Raw genomic sequence first — 22,505 nt, 5'->3', positions numbered from 1 at the left:
CCATATCTTCCCACAGGAAACGTGTTAACAATTTCCTAGCACTAGATGGTGCTGATTTACTGAATATGCATCACTGACACCCCTAAAGAGCTCATTCACATATTATTCTTCCTTTTCAATTTGACTTTGAATCATTTTAATATCCTTTGTTCAAATGCAGTGACATTGAACAACCAGTAACAGTGTTTTACTCTTATGTAGGGCACACTCATTTATACCAGGACAATTTAGAGTTTCTAATCCAACTCTGCTGTATGTCTTGGGGATGTCTGAGCAATCCAGCATTTTCAGAAAAAAAAAATGACATGGGCAAAGGAGTACATTATCTAGGGAAATTTTAGATTTGGCGATCACTAATAAAATGATAATTTAAGTGTAATATGTATTTGATTAAACCTGGATAATCAGATATATGAATACAAGATAGAATAGATTTAATGTATGCCTCATTTTGAGACACTTCTTCTCTTGTATATAATGGAGCACATATACTGTACATCAACCAAAAAAAAGTTGTTTTTGTAAAACACAAATCATAATTTAAAAAAAGGTGTGATTTGATTATTATGGATTAGATGTACTCCTACAACATTTGAATCCACCATGTATTTGTTATTTACTTGTAACTGTTCCAAGAACATAAAATACACACCATTTTTCTAAACATTTTCAGCGATAATGATTAGGACATAATCAAAGAATTAAATTAGTCTGGCTGCCTTAAAACATTAAAAATTAAAAATGTGTGTTTGTGATTTGTGTGGGAAAATTGATAAATGGTACATTTTGTGAACAAATGGGTCTATTCATTTTCTGAAAACAATATTCCATTAAGGGGTCATAGCCTACAGTCCATCTACGCAGACTTTCTTTTAATACAGGGACCATCCATTGATGCGATGTCAAGCCACCTTAAGGCACAATATGTTCTCAACATAGCAAATTAGCTTTACCTATTAATTTAATTTGTAGATCTCTAAGGAATGAAAGAAAACTAAGGTACCTAAGGTAAAAAACAGGCAGTCCGATGAAACTCCATGCACTTAATGAAAAACCCATGGATCACATCCTGAACCCGTGAGGAATAAGGCAACAACACTAATCATTGGACCACCTTAAACTTAATTATAAATAAATAAAAGTATGGCTCTGCCATTAAAATTCCATTCTGACTTCATGGAGAAAACACATGACTGGCATATTGTATGATATAAATAAAATAAGCATTTCATTAATTGCTGGCAATATTTTGTTTTGGCATTAATGAAACTGTTATCTAAAACTGAGTCTTTTTAAATACGATTACAAGATTGGCTGGTAGTGTTTTACATTTATTTTAGCCAATAAAGTCAACTACATTTTTGTGCTGTACTCGTTTTTCACTATAGTTTCTTCAAAACCTTAGCTTAAATGTATATGTGCTATATTTTCACTCTATGAATTTAAAGGCCTTCACCCACAATAAAACTTTAGAACAGGATTTTTTTCCATGCCTGTATCATAATAAGTGTTGGACAGGCTCTTTATATACTCTTACAAGTGTTGACGGTAATATTTTACCTAGAAGGTTCAAAGACCTTTGAACTGAGCAATTTCTGTGGAAGTTTACTATTATACAACACACTAAATGCATTTCTTAAAAGTATCTGCACATATACATTTATAAAACAATTTAATTCCAAACTAACTGAAGGCTGTTTCTGCTTTTCACACTCAATATTACAAGTCACAAAAAATATATATATCTCAAAGTGATGCTAAACAGTTTGACCATGTCTACAATAAATTTTGTATACATATCCATGCTCAAATGCTTGGCATCAAACACTTTTACAAATTTAATTTACCTTTCCATTCATTCACTTTCTAAACCTGTTCCTCCATTACACGTTTGAGGTGCATAGACACATCTGTGCAAGGCAGAATCCAACTCTCAAATGTCCATTACTACATTCTCTTAGTACAATTATAGAGTCATAGCAGGTCACAGCCTACTCAAGCAGTTTTAAGGACAGGGTAGTTCCCAACTATGGACAGGAAACTAGTCAATCTCACTTGAACTATGGAAAATTACAACATAAAAATTATCCATTAATAGCTCTTCTGGGTCCACTCTTCTGTTCTCTTATCTACCATTCACTGCAATCTCATCAGACTTCTTTTTTGTAATGTTTGCAGGCAGGACTTCTATGTAAACACTGACTTCAATGGCTAAGTAGAGAATATCTGATTCAGATTGCTTTATTGTATTAAATTGCAAAGTATGAGAAAGCAGTCCACAGAGGCACCAATAATAAAATCCATTTTTTAATACATAAAATAATGTAAAAAAACGCTGAAGAAAAACTCAATTATCACACCTTTCGTGTTCTTTTGTCTCTTTCGTGACACTCCATTATGAGGTCATGATCCTGAGTAAAGTACAAGCTGAATCTTTATGATACAGGTGGATTTATATTACAGTTAATTGATACTTCTTGACTCTAGATATGTGATCTTCACAACTGGGGGACTTCTAAAATTAATTATTTTGTGTTTTATATTTGTGATTAATGCAGTTCAATTTGCAGAGTTCTGTTTTTAGTTCAGCATTAAGCAGTCTTCTTCTGTTGATCAATTCCAAAAAAGCTAAATTAAATCCACTGTAATTCAATGTTGTATAACAACATATGAAAACTTCCAAGGTTGAATACTATTTATAGGCACTATGGGTGCCTTGTGCTGAAACAGTGGATTATTGTCCTTTAAGGATTCTGGGAGAAATTAAAAAGCACAGCTTATTGTTTACATCAAAATTTAAATCAATGTTTAAATTTCAGTTACACTGAAAGAATAACTTTGGGAAAAGCAGTGAAATGCATAATATGATACCAAATCAAAAACAATGCAAAAATATATTTTAAATCCATAAACAAACTTCATTTGAACCACACTGAAGTCTCCACTTTTAGGAAGAGTAGTGTTAATGCTTTGAAACAGACTGCATTTTTGTTGATTTCAAGCTAGTATACTGGAAGAGAGTGGGCACTGGCTTTTACTTGACAATGTACCACTGTATACTGCTTGTTAGATAAAAACGAAATGCTCTGTTCAAAGTGAAACAGATAAAAATAAGTACTATTCTTGATAAAAACTGCCTGCAGAAGAACTTTGAGGAAATACTATGAATACTTAATATTTTTTATTTGTAAATATATTCTATTTCCATTTTCAGGATCCTTGGTCTCAGAGTCATGAGAATCAGCGAATACTGTAGCAACAACAGCCAAATGGCAGGTTTACAACTAGGCAAAATACTCGCATGTTTTATCTATAAACTATGCAATGCAGCAAGCAGAGAAATGCCACCTTAAGATGAGAGAAACCTGTGGACTTTGTTAAACTTGTTAAGATCAGTAGCTGTAAGGCAACATGAAGCATAGCCACTCCACAAATCTGTCTTGCCAACTATAACTGCACATATTTTAACTATAAAAAGTAAAACAAAGAGTTATAAAATACTTTTTATTTTAAGACAAAAACTCTTCCTACATTCATATGCTAGAGCTCCATTCTGACCTTTCCCTTTTCCATTTCTTCACAATGCCAACACCACAGCAAAACAGCCAGCTGTCATTTGCACTCATAAAAAATAACAATGTCAATCAGCTAATAAAGTCTACTCAAGAGATCTGATTAAATGTTTGTATCCTGGGTCATTTTCAGCAATTTTTATAACTGGTCACACAGCTGTTATCTCAGAGTAACAAGAAAAAAAGTAGTTGCAGTAAATAAGGAAAAAATACATTTTTGATATTTTTGTCATCTTCAAAATCTTGCAAATTTTTACACTGCATACTGTGTAAAGGCAGATTTGTAAATAACTTTCTGAAGTGCTTGGTGGTCATGAGCATCTTCACAGGTGCTAGAATATATGCATTTCTTCTATTACAAACTGTTAATGGAGCACAATGTTCCTAAGATTTAGAGAGCATTTGTTTCGACAACCAATCAGAACCAAGAATATTCATCAACCCAAACCAAAGGTCTCGTTACCACAGGTGTTTCACACTCTTCAGCATTTACTGTATCTTAGGTCTTGTTTTGTACAGGGGTATGTAGTTTTAGACATCACTTTGTTTTCTTTGCAAGTTGTGATATATATGGAGTACTGCATATCTCTGGATCATTGGGTAGCTGAGGAATTTTTGTATTGGTTTTTAATAGTTTTCAAAAATAGTGCTAGAGTGCTAAAGACTGCAGAGGTACCCACAAATCCTCTTTTATAATTATCACAGTACCATGACAAGATATGACTGCATAATCAAAATGAAATACAGCATATACTGACAAAACAGTGTAAACAGTTTTGATGCACTTTGAGCAGATGTTGTTTGCCACCCCATACATTCAGTCTATAAAGATATCATACTAAATATGCTGTTCAATCACTTTGTTTGTCTCCTACTGGCATGTGTACAATATCACTTTACGGCAATGGGTGCAAGGCAGAAGACAACCTAGATGGGGTACCAGTCCAACTCTGGGCACAGTCTTGCATATTGTTTAGCTTAATAAGAGAAAGCCCACTCAGATATGGCTGGACTAGGTATAAAACACAAATGCTAGAACCTGTGGTGTAGTAGCACTAGCCACTATGCCACAACAGAAGAACAACAAATGTATATGTAGAGTATTAGAAATAGAATTTGTGAAATTTGTTTCAATGATATGAGTTTCTAAAATACAGTTTCTAATCACATAGAGTACAACATGTAAAATGTGAAAAAAACAGTGTCAGATTTTGTATTTAAAAAACAATACTAAATACTGCATAATGATTTCAACAGCTGAGACATAGTGAAAGTATTTGGTATTTTCAGCAAGAATTTCCTTGGAGTAAATTAGGAACAATCCATCCATTATCCAACCCGCTATATCCTAACCACAGGTTCATTGGGAATTAGGTTCAAATTAAAACAAAATACTTAAACTTTTATGATTTTTTCTTTTGCTTCTGCCTTTTATGATAGGCACTATAATATCCTACGGACTTGAGCAATGACCAGGGTTGGTATCTGCCTTCTACATACTTAAAACTGCTGGGATAGGCTCTGTCCCCTCACCTCCATGACCCTGAATTGAATAGATCAGGCAGCTTTAAGAACGTTATACACTGTTAAAATCTAAAATTTGGAGACAAGCTACAGGACAGACACTATGTCCACTGTGGAAGATTCACATACCCATAGCAATATTCCTCTTCCACCTTTGACATGAAGCCACCTATAATGGCAAAGGTTTGGTACTACTTGAATTCATAAGAGTAACTACGTGCAAGTTGGGTTGGACAAAATAATTTTCTTTGCTGTTATCAAAGGAGCAATGGTCACAGGGTGGAACAAAATAAGTTGCCAGAAATAATAAAATAAATAAAGGGAGCAAATAAGGTCTAGGTCAGGAAGCAAGCAGAAGGTCAGAAATCAAAAGAAGGCTGGAGCCCAAGCAAAACTGAAAGATATGAGCAGAAGTTATAAATGAAGAAGTTAAAATCAGTAATTTCAAACATGAAGCAAAATGGGGAACTTGAAATGCTCACAGGAATTCAAAGCTGAGTAACGTTTGTGGGACTTAGTGCCTATTTGAAGAAACCAATCAGAAGGTTCACATCCTCATTCATCACTTGATTGTCTCATTTGTATTGCCAGACAACTGAGAACGAAAGGAGGGGAAAGAGAAATCACACATGGAACCCAGTACATAAAACGTATTGGTGAAGAGAATGTAGTAAAAGGCATATTAATACGCGTGGTCAAAGATATGGCATGACACCCAAAGTCCTGACTACTTAAAAGGGTAAATAATCTGGAATGGTAGGTGAAAAGATGGAAGTTATTCTTACAGGTGATCATGAAGAAAGTTGGTAAGGGAATGCCTAATGTAAAGAGAATGTGAACACAATATATTTGAGTAAATTAAATACTGTAGCTGGCTGTGATGCCCAGATTGCCTGCAGCTGGCACACTCCTAATGAACCCGAGTCATATCCAACGATAGAATAGTGCAGTGAGGACACATACACGAGTGTGGTGCAAAGTGCACATTTTGCTTTTATTCTGTAAGAAAAAAAAATTAAGGTCCAAATACTGCAGTACTTCTTCATAAATAAACAATACATAAAATCTAGTGTATTGTGAGGAAGTTAAAATTCAGAATCATCTTCATATTTTGTCCAGTGCTCTCTTTCTTGTTTCACTCCATTCACCCATCAGCAGGTATACTCAGTGGGGCTGAGATTCTGTTGAAAGCGGTCCTCTTCAACTCCTATCCCATACACCATCCCTCAGGGTCCAACAGGACGAGTTGAGTCTGACTATATCTTTCCTACTCTTCAGTATCTGCTGAATCCCTAAGAGCCACTCCTCAACTCCAGTCGCAGTCACGATCCCTCAGCGTCCAGCAGAACTTGCTGAGCCTGACTCCATTTTCCTTACACCTTGACATCCATGGGATTCCCAGGTGCCCCTCAATCACTCCTGTTCATAAGTGATCTGGTTTGCCCCAGGAGTGCCTCTCACTCAGCTACCCTTCAGGGTTTCTCCTGACCACTTTGTCACCTTTTCTTGTCACTGGCTCACAACTGATTCTGTTCTTTCTCTTTACCAAACTTTCTTGGTTTCTCAATATCCACTTTTCTATTCATTCCCCCTTCTATCCTGCTCAGGCCCTCTTTGTACGCATGGTTGCAGGAGCTTCATTAAAGATTCACGGAGTGGAAGTGAGGAAACTGGATGAAATGATTATGTTCATATGTTAATGCACAATCAGCTGATTTCCCCATTAATCACCCCGGAGATGCTAAGTGTTGCTGCAGCACACACCCACACCCATCAAATCTGAGCTACATTGTTTTTTTAAACAACAAACACACACTGCCACAGACCCCTAAAGCGCTTTACCACACTAACCAGACATGCTGTGCAAAGCATTTGGTCTAGGCAAGAGATTACAAGAGTGCTAGCTCATAATATATCCTAAAAGATTATTTATTTCTTTATTTTAATGAAAAATGTTTTATATGTGTGCATTAATTACTTAAACAGTGACATCCCACAATCTCAGAGATGCACAAAGCATATAGAAAACTGTAATAATCACTGAAATACCTCAGGGCATGTCACAATATGCATAATATGTAATAAAATCACTCTTTCTGACATTTGTTTCAGCGTTAAGGCTAAAGGTAAATCCCTCTGTTTCTAGGGCACATATTAACTCAGTAAATATATATTAAATAAAAAACAAAAGATTGTAAAGCTATAAGGTTTAACCCAATACCTTATTGTAAATACAAATTACAAAACACTACACATATTTGATAAACATAAAAACTGAAATAAAATAGCTTTTTTCTTTAATAAAAGTCAATAGAAAATTATCAGATAAACAAGTGTTAGCCAGACAAAAATCACAACTCTGTCTGATTTGTGTATTTTTTTTTTTCTAATAGTGGATACAGAACTTCTCAGATTAAGGCCTTGTTCACACGGGCGTTAAGTTTTTGGATAAACGAACTTGCTCTGAACGTCCTAGACGTTTATGTTGCATTTTGTGGTGGCGATCGATTGACTTCTACACCGGCGTTCGTTTGTCTCTGTCTAACACCAGCGTGCAGCCCAAATTGTAGTTTGTGTGTTAACCTGTGGAGGCAGTGTCGGGAACTGGATATGAAAGCCCTTGTCGTTTTATTTGAGGTGCCTCCTTTCAATATGGACCATTTTGCTATGTTAGATATTAATCTTCTTGTTTTAAAAATACTCATAATACGGCGACGTAGGGAGAGAAAAATAACGCCGCTACTGGGTTCATCCTCTGACTGCACAACGTCGGGTTAAAGCAGTGCTTCTCAATTATTTTCTGTCATGCCCCCCCTAGGAAGAAGAAAGCATCTCGCGCCCCCTGCGTGACTATAAATAGTATCATTTGTCTATAAAATTGTTATAAGTACACCTCTGCATAACACTGTATCCTTATTAACGTATAAGAGAATAAAAAAAGAAAGAAATATGGACCAATTTACAACAAAGAATAGCTTTATTAAATGTAACAAAAAAGATTTAAAGTGCATTCTAAATTAAAAAAAAAATTAAAAGAAAAATAAAAAAGCATGTTCCCCGAGGTCAAACGCGACCTCCTTGACGGAGCCACGGGGCGCCCACTATTTGAGAAACACTGGGTTAAAGGAAGTTTTTTTGTGCTTTATGAAGAAATGCGAAAATTTCTGCGCGTTTTTTAACTACTGTCGGATGTCGGTTTCCATTTTTGATTTTCTGCTGCAGCTGGTGCAATGCCACATTGCACGCCGATCAACCAATATGCGACTTGGTGTTAGCCCCGAAGAGAGACTACTTGTCACTTTGAGGTAAGGAAACAGCAGTCGAGTGTGCGCTTACACCGGTGTTATGCACTGAAATGCCCCCGCCATGGATTGCCCCCCCCTACATAATCGTTATCAAATATTATATTAAAACATAAATTAATAGGTTCATGGTTTACAAATTACACAAGACAATAAAATAAAATAAGCAATATGAAAATATATATGTTGTATATGAAAACATAAAAATATTAATATTTTTTCATATACAACATGTAAACTTATATATATCTGGTCCTCCGAAGCGTAAAATAAACGCGCAGAAAACGAACTAGAAGCGGTTTCCTTGCGTTCGTTGGGTTTTGAACGCCAAGAAAAAGCTGCATGCAACGTTTTTTTGATGCCGTATAAACGTGCTGCCGGACAAACGCACGTCACCAAAGCCCGTGTGAACACTCTCATTGACTCCTACGTAGAAAACACTCGGCGCTTGATCCGCACTCACCGGACGCTACGAACGCAAAAAAAAACGCTCGATTTTAACGCCCGTGTAAACAAGGCCTTAGTCCTGGAGGGCCACAGTGGCTACACATTTTTGTTCCAACCCATTTTCTATTTCCTTAATTAGATGCCAATTATTGCTTTTAAAAGAATTGTTGCTCAGCATGTCTGTGCTTCATTTTTTTTCTAAACTAATTTATTAAGATTCCCAACCGTGAACTGCTTTTTCTAATAGCCTCTTGTTGCTTTAACCATCTTCCAATGTAAGATTACATATAAATGACATAGGAGAAAGCAGTTCACCATCTGTCTTAGTCCCATTTACACTTGTGTCTGTTCATCATGAAGTATCCAAATTAATAAAATATTTGGACAGAAATGGAGGAATAAAAAATGAAGAACAGACAATTACTAATCAGCTCCAGTCTACAAATCATTTGGTTGATATTGTAAAAAATGAAAACACAAAGAAAACTTAAAAGTTACATAAGTTTTGTTATCAGCAAGAATTGGCTTCTGATTAGGCAGCTTGGTTGAAACAATCAATTCAGCCACTGGGGCCCTCCAGGACTGAAAGTGAGGTATCATGGAGTATAACATGTTTGGTATCTGAAGGAAAACCTAAAAGTTATCAGACATAAAATACTTTTTTTTTACTATTTATAGCTGGCAGGATTTGGATCAGAAATGTTAGAGCTAACTGACCACACCATGGTAATCATAGCACTCATGGAACAACTGCAGACATATGGGTTGGAAACCAAGGGACTGACTTTGCAGAAGCAGAGCCAAGATGAACTGCTGAGTAGGTACTATGGGGAGAAAGAGCTCTTGGCGTGTCACATGTACTGATACCGTTATGGCTTAAGGATGGCATCAAGGTCTTCCCGATATTTGAGTAAACCATGGTTAGACACTGCTAAAACATGAGAAAGTATACTAAGACTCTGATGAGCTGGCTGTGGCTGATTACAAACAGCTGAAGAACAAAGTATTCACCAGATATGGAGCCACGGTGGATCAACAAGAACACAACTCATGTGACTTAGAAATTTGATTTTGAGCAGCCTTAGAGAGGCCAGGCATTTGACCTCTGGGTTAAGTTATCTTGATGGTCAAAGCCCCGGGGTGAATACTGCAGAAGAAGTTGTCAAGATTGTCACCTGCAATTAATTCAATAATGCTCTTCTGGAGACTCTTGCCTGAAAGGTGTACAAACAAACATGGATGGCTTATTGGAGCCCCTAGTGACCATGCTTACTGAAATCCATAGAGATAAACTCAAAGACTGCTGAAGACCCCAGCTCTCTAAATGCCAGTCATACCGAGCTGACAAGACAGGAATATTAACTTAGGTCAAGACCGAAATGAAAGAAACATCCACTCCTCCATCATGCTATTACAAGTTTGGAGAATTGGGACAAATTGTACCACACTGCCTGTGACTTAGCATGCTGATGGACTGTAGATGGACCAAAGGAGTGATATACTGTGTTATGCCTGTCAGCAACCCACTCACACTCCTGTGCATGGGTATAGATGTTGTTAATGGCTATAGAGCTACTGCTTTGATAAGATTCTGGCAGCAAAAAGTTTGTTTTTCTGCAAAAATGAACCCCTGGAGAGACCAGTCTTTTTGTATCCAAGGAGGAACCCAATAGTATAGGTCCACCTCATTGTCATTATGTATTTAAGGGACACCTGGAAAAGGACAGTGGCTATGATTCACAGTTCTTCATATTTGGTCATCCTCCCTGGGGCGGGACTGGTCAGACAAAAAATTTGGAAGAAATCAGTATTTACCTATTCAAAACACAGGCCTTGCTATAGAATCGGATTCCCCACCTCAGAATGCCCAAGCACCACGTCTTTATGTATAGTGTGAAATTGATGATCTCTTGGCATCAACATCAGAACCTTCCAGTCACTACTGACTCTTTAACTCAGTTACATTTCAATATATCTACTGCCAGCCATATTTATAAGAGAGCATATCAATGATGAATCATTTAAGTCTATACTACTAGATCTATGTCACAGGGGCCATATTTCATAATTAAAAACGAAACTACTACACAGGTGGCTGAACATGAAAGTGAGGTCAAGAAGCTTCTATTTGTCCTGTGAACATTCCGTTGGGAGGTTTGTGAGCTAGGACACTCCCACATTTTAGGTGTCCATCTTTGAACTGACTAAATGGTAGAAAGAATCAAGCTTTGATTCTGTTTGCCACAGATCAATGAGAAGGTCCATCACTTTTGTATTTCCTGCCTGCATTCTTAACTTCAACAGATTCCTTAGAAAGACCATGCTTCTTTTATTCCATTGTCCTTAACTGACATATCTTTTGAGTGGATCGGCATTGACATCATCAGGCCGTTTGAACCCTCAGCTAGTGGACATAAATATATTCTGGTCCTCGTAGACAATGCTACACAGTATCGTGAGGCCATCCCAGTCAGGCTAATTCTAAAAACTCATAAGCATATTTGCACAGGTAGGCATTCCTAAGGAATTCTTTGCTGAGCAAGGAGTGCTTTTTACCCCAGATACATTCAGAGAAGTTGCTAGAGAATCAAAACATCTGAAAACCTCAGTTTATCCTTTTTATCATTCTCAAACTGATGGATTAGTGGAGAAACCCTCAAACAAATGTTGAGAAAAGTAGTTATTGATGATGGGAGAGACTGGGATCGGCTCCTCCGTTTAGTCCTCTTTGCAAACTTAGAAGTTGTAAAAAGAATGGGAGTCCCCTCTTAGCTCCAATTTCACTCTGTCCTTTTCTGCCACTTTTATGAGACTTTAGTAACAATTTAATGCCTTGCCAGAAACAGGAGCTTGAAAAAGCTATCCTGTCTGTTAAAACTGCAGTTGATAAGGAACCAGGTCAGACTGACTTTATCGTGCATGATGTTATTACTAAGCCAGGAGTGATTGTCAGAGATCCCATTTAATGCTTCTAAGAGGTAAAGAAAGCAGAAATGGAACATGAAATTAAACGAATGCTACAGCTTGGTGTGACTGATAAAAGTTTTTGTTTCTGTTCCAATCCAAATATATTAATACCAAAGCTAGACAGGAGTTGGCAGTTTTCCAGTGATTTCTGTTGACTTAACCAAGTCTTTCGTTTTGGTGTTCACCCCATGCAGTGAGTGGACAAAGTCCTCACGCAGTTGGGCAAGGCTTGCTTCCTAATCACACTGAAAATGATGAAAGTGTACTGGCAAATCCCCTTAATGGAAAAAAAACATGCTTGGGACCCTTAGTGGTCAGTGCCATTATCATATCTTTCCATCAAGTTTATATGGAGTTCTGACTACATTCCATCATCTGTTAAATAAAGTCCTCTGACCCATAATGCCTGCATTGCTGCCTACCTGCATGACACCTTCATCATCTATTCCAGCACTTGGAAGGAACACATATTTTGCATGTGACAGCAGTCCACCACACACTTTGTGGAGCTGGGCTATGGATTAATCTGAAAAAAAGCTTTTTCGGATTGAAGGAAGTCAATTAATTGGACTACGCAGTGAAGTCACAGTGTTCTGAAGTTACTGCTATATTTAACTGGACACCATTCACAAACCAAGTGGCAAACTCAAGCTTTCCTGGTCTCGCTGGTTACTACTGTTGGTTTGTGCCTCACTTCTCTGAGAGATTAACTCTGAATACAGTGACAAACGTGCTCTGAATATGGTGACATGGGATTCTCAAGCTAACCTGACAGCAGCCCTTATGTCAGCATCTGTTCTAATCTCTCTTGATTTCTCTTTGCTTTCTTTCCTTCAGACCAATGCTGAGCCAAGGTATTGATGGTGTTGACCACCCCGTGTTGTACATGAGCCAGAAACTGCTTGAATGCAAGACCAGGTATTTGTAAGTAAGTTTTGGCAATCAAATAGGCTATTCAGCAGCTAAGGTACTACCTCCTGGGGAGAGAGTTTACCTTTGTGATGGACCATGCACCCTTACAGTGGATGGAATTGCACAAGGAGTTGAAACCTCGGATAACCTGGTGGTTTTTAGACCTTTAGCCTTATAAGCATTGTTGGGGTTCCCAGGACATCAATGCCAATGCCCTTTCTCGTTTTTGCAACCTCTCGAATCGGGTCTCCCAAATCTGATGGGTCTTGCTTCATTTTTACTCTAATTACCAATTTCTAATTATCAAAATGTTTCTGGAAAAGAATTATAATCTGTCAGTCTCTTAACTTTTTACAATCTTTTTCAGACCATTATATTGAAAAGTTCCTTATGATGAAAAGGAACTGTTTAAACATTCATTCTTTCTCTGCCCAGGTAATTCTCCTTCATTGTTAGATGACAATTGGTTAAGATAAAAACAATCCATTAATAGTTCAAAGGGTTTAAATATATCTCTCACATAGTATAGTGTGCAATATTACAAGGGGAAGTAAAACAAAGTAACATATTAGAGAGACTGAATACATTCTTGTGTATGAAAAGTTATAACTGTAGTAGCCTTCATTCTAAAGTTTAAAAAAAAAGTAAAATGATGACTACTTCTAACTTCTGTGATGGCAAGCAATGAACAACAACAGGCTATCTTTAAAAATCATATGTTTCAATATAGCAAAAGAAGCTCCTACATAAATTGTTTAGAATGAAAACCAGTAACCAAAAATGTTTTCTTTCATCGTTAGGCATCTAGCCTTTAGTAAACATGAGATCTGTGTGAGTCTCTAACCAGCTTTAGTTTAAAAGACATATTGAACAACTTTTTTTCCTTGTATATGACTTGTTTTTGACACAATGCCATCAGAGTTTTATTTTCTGATTTTGCACTATGTAACTGCTGAACTGTATTAAATGAACTTGGTTATCTCTCAATCAAACTTTATTTTACATAATGTTTTAAAGGCAAACAAAATAATGGCATTTGTAAACAGGAATACAATACAATATTAACATCCCTTAACTTTGAAACTGTAAATCACCAGGAATGTTAACAAGACAGAACAAAACTGTAAAAATCTATGCAATCAGCAGTTAAAAGAAAAAGACTCACCAGGTTTACGAGGGGCCCTCCAGAATTTCCGTACTGAAATGAAAATGTTACATGTTAAGTGTGCAAATCACTCTGTGTGCTGTAAATGTTCTCACAGTAATGAAATACTCCACATAAAAACAGTTTAAATGTTTATACATGCTGTGGGAAAAGCTGCAGCTGTTGTGGAATTTGAAGTATTTATTGAAGATATGGAAAATTACTATTTTCATTAACAGTATTGCTTGTCTTGATTTGGGTATTATGTGGATGAGTTTTAATTTGCCTACTTACAGCTCTGGTGAAGCTGTCTCATAACTTGGGAGAACTTAAGCAAGCTTCACATTGTTTTTAGATTTTCATTTGAAAAGATTTTCACTTGTATCAAATTGAGATATGCAAACAACACTGTGAGCTCACATTAATGATGGCATCAGTCTGGATGTACTCCATGTCCGAGTCCTTCAGCCCCAACTCTTTGCCACCCCGTTGAGTTGTGCTAACAATGCCCGTTGTAACTGTATTCTGCAGTGAGAAGGGGCTGCCAACGGCTACGACAAATTCTCCAGGGCGCAGGTCAGCTGAACGGCCTAGAAGTAGAACAGGCAGGGGACTCTTGACAGAAAGGAAAGAAAAAAAAATAAAACAACATAATTACAAAGTTTGTAATCCAATGTGAAAAGAGAACAAATGGATAAAGGTTTAATTTGATTCACATCTGCATTTAATCTATCTATCTAATGTAGGGTTGTAGGAAAGCTTACCTTGGCTCCACTGATAAAAGACAAGAAACACTCCTAAATTGACTACCAACTTATCATCATGCACACTTACACTCACAATGTAATAGGCCAGTTTATAGTTACCAAATAACCAACTATGCTTGTCTTTAGAAGAAAATACAAATGGAAATAGCCAAATTTCAGTGACCAAGCCATGTGTCCCAAAAGATGTGACGCCACAGTATAACAACATGCTTTGCTTCTGTAGTTTTCGGATTCAGGGTTTTTTATGTGGTTTTACAGTATGTTCATTAATGGCGGCCAGTTCCCCTTACTTAGGACACATGAAGAGACATGGAACTCTTCCACACTGTGTTTTCCTAATTAGCTTAATAAAGTACATTTTAACTCGCCAAAAATCTGCTTTTCAGTACCTGCCATTGCTTACTTCAATCATCAAGAATAATTTATTGACAGCAGGCATCTTTCCCTGCAGTCATCATTTACTAGTTTTCATGGGCAACTTAGATGCCCTTCTACAGTCTGTTGACAGTTTTATTATCTTAGATCAGTGTCTCTAATTGTCTCTTAATTCTGGGATTGTCGGAAAGCTTGAACATGTTTAAGTAGTTAGGATTTTTTAAAAATATTTGTAAAAATGCACTCAAAAAAATTAAAGTTAGGCTTTGGGCTGTCTTTTTAAAATAATGAGCTACATATATCTCGAGAGAGTTGTAGTGGAACATAGAGCACCTCAAGGAGGGACAAAAGTGGTTTGGAATATTCCATAGCAACCCTTCCCTAAATCTGGACTTTCTAGTCAATAATTTATTTTTTCCTTATTTTAATTTCAGCCAGCAAGTATACATTACAGGTGGAGCAAAGATTTATTCTTGGTTTATTTAACAGAATTTCAGAAGTTTTCATCAAGTTGACCTAATAAAGCAAGCATATGATATCTAACACAAACAAAATCAAAAATTGTCTGATGATTTTTGACCCAGTTAAACCACTAATTAGAACTGTGGTGAGATGTGTATATATATACAGTGGTACCTCGGTATACGTCCGCTTTGGAATAAGTCCAACTTGGTATACGTCCCGTTTGGACACGAAAAATTTTGCTTGGTATACGACCTTTGTTTGGAATACGACTTGCGTGCTAGAATAGCGCGCGCTACCCTTGTTTACCTCTCTCGAGACAAAGCCACGACTGCCCACGAGCGTCAGTGGGCCAGTTGCTAGCATTCAGTGAACAACCCGCGCTATAACTCTCTGTGAATTTTAAAGTGTGTGGTATAGCGGGTCCACAGCTCCTGTCAAAGGCCAGTTTTAAAATAAATAATCCCCGCGCTCACGGCTTGATGAGGGGGCATGTGGTTGTGTCTCAGGGCGATTCGCGATGTGGGCGTTTCTCACCTAAGTGCACAGGTGAGAGACCATCCGCATTTGTGATTGTTCCTGGGGCTGTTTATCTTGATAAATAGAAGCGCGAGTAGGCTAGAAGGGGAGGAAAAAGAAAGAACTGACGGGAGGTTGAGAGAGAGAGAGAAAGAAACAGCGCGTGCGCATATGATGTAGCTGAAGCGGGGGGCCGCCAGGTAAAAAGGCACCGAGCTTCTTCTTGTTTTTTTTGTTTTTTTTAAGAATGCTTCCTGCTGTATTTTAACCTCGTTGTTTTTAAGAAGACTTTTTTCTATTGTTTTTAACCTCCACGTTTCACTTCTGATTTTATGGATTATTTATTGGAACTTTGGAGACTGCACTTTAATTTGAACACCTTGTTTTGTTGATTGTTTTAATAAAAGCACTTTGCACTTTTTCACCATCCCCTTGCTTTATTGTTACCGATGAGGCACATTACCGACGGCGTAGGGTTCAAGGGCTCCCCGACAGCAGATGGGAGCATACAGCAAACCCACATCGTCACAACGTGATTTTGTGTTTTCTCACGTAAATTTGAATTGATTGTTGAAAAGTATGAAGGTGGCATGCGTATCCAGGACATGGCTGTTGCATACCATTTGCCGAGAACGACGGTATCTACGATTGTGAAAAACAAAGACGTTATTAAAAAGTAAAGTGAGGTTCAATTTTCATTTATTTCATCTAATTGCTTTTGTATTTATGTATTTTAGTATTAAGCAGTGTTTAAATTATTTTATACATCCCCATCAATGTATAATATGCCAATAACAATAGGATTTTTTTACATGGGAATGGATTAATCATTTTCCTATTATTTCTTATGGGAAAAATGAGTTTGGTATATGTCATGTTTGGTATAAGTCAAAGGATCAGGAATGGATGAAGGACGTATACCGAGGTACCACTGTATAAATAAATTGTATATAATTAGATAAGCACTACAGTTCCCATGATGCTTTCGGACAGGACATACGGAGACTGTGGGAGTGAGGAGTGATTTTGTGGAGTTGCTGGATTGAGTTAGAAAAAACATGCATTGCATTCAGTAACCCATTTGAGTCTTGACTTTCTTTAACCAAGTAAGACCGAGGTGGCATGACAAGAATACTCTCAAAAATGTCACACATTAATGTATTTCTGGGCATTTAGAGGGCCCTGTTTATCAGCAGCTACTCGAGCAGCTAAATTTTGTCACTAACTGAGCAGAGGATGTATTGAGGAAATGCTCATTATTTTAGGTCTCGTTTATTTGTGACATCATGAGTGTGGAGGAACCAGTAAATGCTAACTGCATAAAAAGCTTTCACCTGTACCAATCTACTGAAACCAGTGTCAAGTATAACAGTCACTGAAGCACGGAGAGTGTTGTTAAATGTGTTTCTCAGTAAAAAAGTTAATTGTACCTTAAATAATCAAAATATTCAGTAGAAAATTTCCTTCCCCAAACTTTTCATTTTTAGATGACCTCCTTGGACAGGGTGCAAGACCTACTCACCCATATACCCACACTCACTCAAAATGGGACAAGTTGGATTAATCAATTAACCTAATCAGTAAGTATTCGAGATACAAGAAGAAAACATACAAATGCTGGGAGAATGAGGAAGCTCCAAATAGGTAGTGACAACTACAGTTATGGGAACTTGTCGCACATTCTATAATGCTGCTATGAAACTTGAGGTAGAACTTTCTATCAATCTGATATTTAATACATTTAGTGGTAGTGCCAAATTGCAGAGGGACATTTACTGAGGCTGCTAAAACAACAAATATCATTACTAAAAATGTGTAAACATTAAATTTGTGGGGACAAACAGATTTACATCAGTACAACCAAAATGTGGCAAGCACAGTGAAAACACATACAGCACATAATGTATTTAAATGGTTAGGGTGGAACTGGGAAATAGCCCTCCATTATAAGTATGTTACTGCAGATAGCCCAGCCCAGTTCCATGGCTAACTCCAAATGAGACATAAACCATAGCAAACATCTGATTGCATATGTGATGTAACTGAAAACAACATAACCAGAACTGTTTTACTGGAATGCTAAAATAACAGATTGATCCTAAAATCAGTAGTTTCATTTCATAGTTACAGCCTTAAAGTGCAGACATATAAAATGTACATAGATTTGGAAAATTACAGCATCAGCTGTTTGTGACATTTTAAATTTGAATTCATTTAACTTGTCTGTTACATGTAACTTTCCATAAGTGTTATTAAGCAACACGTATTTTCTACATGTACTGATGTATGCAAATATTAGTTTGAAAACAAAACTGCAGTAAAAAGTTTTTATGAGATGTTGTATATAAAAGGATCCTGAATAATCTTAGTATTTATTACTTCTTGATGCACTGATATAATAATATTTGTGGTATTATTTTGTTAGTTTTAATTTAAGCAGTATTACTTTTCAATTACTGAATGCCAGTTAACACATTTGTTACATGCGCACGTCAAAATACATCAGATAGCCCATGATGATCATATCCTTTTTTATCAAATCCTTGCTCAATTTCCCCCAAACATATAAAGGTTATAAGACTCTGGAAAAAGGAAATCTCTTGGAATTGAAAAAGAACATATTAAATTTTAGAATGAACCACTCAAAGATATGAACTCTGACATGCATACATAAGTTTTCATCTTCCATCTCTCCCACACGACTTACATCTGTCTCAATTTTAATCAGAGCTATATCCAATTTCTGGTCCACATCTTTGACTTTGGCATTATAGTGGGCTCCATTCTTCAACTCCACTTTAATTCTCTGCTTGTTTGAGAGAACATGAGCGTTTGTTACAATCCAGCCCTCCTCAGACACAATAAATCCAGAACCGCTTGACACTGGCACTTCACGGTTGCTGAATGGCAATCTAGGTAAGATAAAGGCAGACTTTAGTCTTGGAATATATGGTACAGGTGGTTAAGGTGAATATGTATGTGTATATTCATATATTTCACATATGTTACAGAAACTAAAGAAATTGGAAGATTAAACTTCTAATTGTTTATTATGCTACATATTACCTTTGTATTACTTTCGAAAAAATGTAAAAGAGTTGGAATTGCCACTAGCACATTATGTCAATGACTTTGAAGCTCATATTTAAAGGAATACTCCACCCTAAAATGATATTTGTTTCTATTTTACTTGACTCATATACTTCGTTGTGGTGGCAAAGCATTTTTTTTAATTTCATGTTTTCATGTAGAATGGAGAGAAAGATGTTTATGGCATAATAGAAACTAATAATGACTAATACTGTTCAACAGCAAATGATGTGAAATACAGTATGTCCATGAAAAAAAGAAAAAACCTCATATTACTCTTGTCACATAATCCACATGTCCATTATGCAGTTGTATGCTCAAAACATGCAAAACACATTTTTTTGCCTATATTATGTTAAATATTTAATTCCAGAGTTATTAATAGACATCATAAACAGGAAACCTAAAGTGTCATGGAAGTAACTTTTTTGAACTGAAGACAGGACACTTTACCAAAGAATGATGGGGAGAATATACCAAAGAATGATGGGGAGAAGCAGGTCTTCATTTCAAAAAGTCCTTCCGAAGAAATTTTAGGTTTCCTATTTCCTGCTTCTTACCCAAACCTCACTTTAGGCAATCAGACCCCTCAGGGCATCTGCTTCTTGCTTAAGAGTAGAGACTTAAGTGGGAGATTTAGGACTAAGGATACAAAGAAAATATTAGCAGGATTGTTTTGATTCACTAAATTAGTACATGAGTAGAGTTTATGAAAGCGTACAAAAATACTGGTATGAGCTCAGAAAAGCAATTAAAGTTGCTAAACAGTACAGTGATACACTGGAGAATGGAGCAGGGTCCGCAGATGCTTAAGGATTAAAAAATAAAGCCTAATTGAATTACATAAACTTTTTCTTTACCATACAAACTTAATGGATAATATTCCTTCTTTGATTGAGATAAGATAACACACTGTCTTCTTTGGAAATTTCTGCAAAACCTCATGGTTCATCTTTCTATGTTTATGTGAATGATTTAAGGAATTTTTTTTCTTGAAAAGCAGAACATTATAAAGGCACACCAATCAATAAAACAAATAATAATAACATAACAGATATGGCAATTTACTTCAAACAAAACAAAAGACAAAAAAGGAAAATTTTTAAATGAGACCAATATCCAAAAAGTATTAGGTCTAGATGGACTTCAAAGACACATTTTAAAAAACCTATAGTGACCAGTTACCTGGCATTTTCAATAAAAAAATTCATATTTCACTGACAGAATCTTTATTAAAAAACGTATTCCCATGCCAAGGAAATCAAAACGGGACCGTCTCAATGACTTCAGACAAGTCCTGTGACACATTAAATGGAATATTCAGGATAGGTTTTTCTACCTTCACTTTACATATTGTCATCATCAGTCTACAAATAATGTCATACACTTCACACTTCATCTTGACATACTTGCGTAACACAAGCATCTGTGCCAGAATACTGCTTATACACTACAGATCAGAATGTAAAACTATTGTACCATCAAGGCCAATCACCAAGCTCTAAGACTTTGGACTTCCAGCCACCCTCTACACTGGGATTTTGAATTTACTAACTGACAGACCCAAGAAACACTTCTGTGACAAAATGATGAGACAGCTTACAGAGATGATGTTTTCTTTCATATTCAGTAATATAAGGACAACAAATCTCCCTTCATAACAGCAAAAATCAAGTTACAGGTGTTAGAATGCAGGAAGCAGGAGGCAGCATACAGTTCTTTTGGCACTAGAAAAAAAGCTATGGAGAGGGAGAGCAGCTTTACATTATTTTTTTAATATTGTATTGAATTTATTAAAAGCAAGTAACATTCTATAAAAGCAAGTCAAACTTGACAAAACTAAGTTCAAATAAACCCCCAACCATGTGAAAGACGGCAAAGCCAATAGCCAGACTAAAAATTCAAGAGTAGAAAAAAAGGGGGAGAAAATCCTTTTCCTCAGTTTAAATGATTATTCTAAAATGTTATTGATTAGGTTCTGCCAGTTTTTACAAAATTTTGAACAGATCCTCTAAGTGAGAATTTGATTTTTTTCCCCATTTTCAAATGGTATATAACATCACTTGCCCAGTGACTTAAAAGAGGTGAGTTAGGATTCTTCCAGTTGAGCAAGATAAATCCACATGCCAATAGTGAAGTAAAGGCAATTACAGTTTGTTTGTCCTTCTCCACATTAAGCCCATCTGGGAGTACACTAAGCACAGTTGTTAACAGATTAGGGGAGATTGTGACACCAAGGCTGTCTGAAAGGCATTTAAAGATTTTGGTCCAGAATGATGTCAATTTGCTGCATGCCCAAAACATATGGCCCAATGAGTCTAAAGCTCGATTGCAATGTTCGCAGGTTATGTCATGCCCTGGAAACATTTTGAACAATTTTAAACAAGACAGATGTGCTCCATAAAAGATTTTAAGTTGAATAATTGTGTGCTTTGTGCATAGGGACCTCGAGTGAATTCTGTTCATGGCTGCCTTCCACTGCTTTTCTGAAATGTTGAGTAAGAGATCCTTTTCCAACAGTACTGTGGAATACTTGAAAGGAAGGGACTTTAAAATGTTTTTAAATATTACAGAAATATTGTCAGAGTCCTAGAAACTGATAGGTGGGAGGTGAGGAAAATTTGGCAGATTTTGTTTAGCAAACTTTCAAATTTGAAGGTTGTGGAAGAATTGCGTTGATGGAAGATTAAATTTGGAGTGTAATTGTTCAATGTACAAATAAATATGCACAAATTTCTAAGTGATTTAAATCCCATATGTTTTCCAAACATTAAAAATTGCGTATGTTTGAGAGGATGTAAAAAGGTTGTTATCATGCAGATGTGCCACAAATAAAAGCTTCTCTATCTTGAAGTACTCCCTACATTTGTTCCATATTCTGAGTGAATGAAGCACAATTAGGTTGTTAGTATATTGACAATAACTCATATATACTGGGGTACAAAGCAAGGAATATAAAGAAGCACTGTATGATCTTATTTATATTGTGGACCAAGCCTGTGTGTGTTCATCTATTTGTCTCAATGTCCAGGTTTTTATAGCCTGTATATTTTCCACCCAGTAATAAAACTGAAAGTTAGATAGAGCCATGCCACCTTCTGCCTTAGGTCTTTGTAGGGTTGCTCTTTGGATGTGTGGATATTCTGAGTTCCAAATAAATGAGGTTATGATTGAATCTAACTTCTTAAAAAAATTTTGTTAATATATATGGGAATGCTTTGAAATAGAAAAAGAAGCTTTGGAAGGATATTCATCTTGACAATGTTAATTATTCCAGCTAATGTGAGATGAAGGGTAGGCCATCTATGCAAATCTTACTTAAGGTTTTCCATGAAGACAGCAACATTTTGTTGATAAAGAGCCTTATATTTACTTATGATGTTTACCCCTAGGTATTTAAACTGATTCTGCGATGATAAAAGGG

General features: G+C 36.4%; 1 protein-coding gene across 1 annotated transcript in view; it reads right to left on the bottom strand.

Moving 5' to 3' along the window:
- Positions 1-22,505, bottom strand: part of htra4 (HtrA serine peptidase 4) — a 103,940-nt gene that overhangs the window by 9,912 nt on the left and 71,523 nt on the right. Inside the window, exons 3-5 of the mRNA XM_039769243.1 lie at positions 18,699-18,903; positions 14,289-14,483; positions 13,890-13,922 (exon numbers count right to left, since the gene is read on the bottom strand). Coding sequence (XP_039625177.1) covers positions 13,890-13,922; positions 14,289-14,483; positions 18,699-18,903 — 433 coding nt within the window. The remainder of the gene's footprint in view (positions 1-13,889; positions 13,923-14,288; positions 14,484-18,698; positions 18,904-22,505) is intronic.

Source organism: Polypterus senegalus, chromosome 11 (assembly GCF_016835505.1).
Source record: "Polypterus senegalus isolate Bchr_013 chromosome 11, ASM1683550v1, whole genome shotgun sequence".
Lineage (NCBI taxonomy): Eukaryota > Metazoa > Chordata > Cladistia > Polypteriformes > Polypteridae > Polypterus > Polypterus senegalus.
Note: the sequence above shows the minus strand (reverse complement) of the source record. Positions and strands in the feature narration are given on the sequence as shown.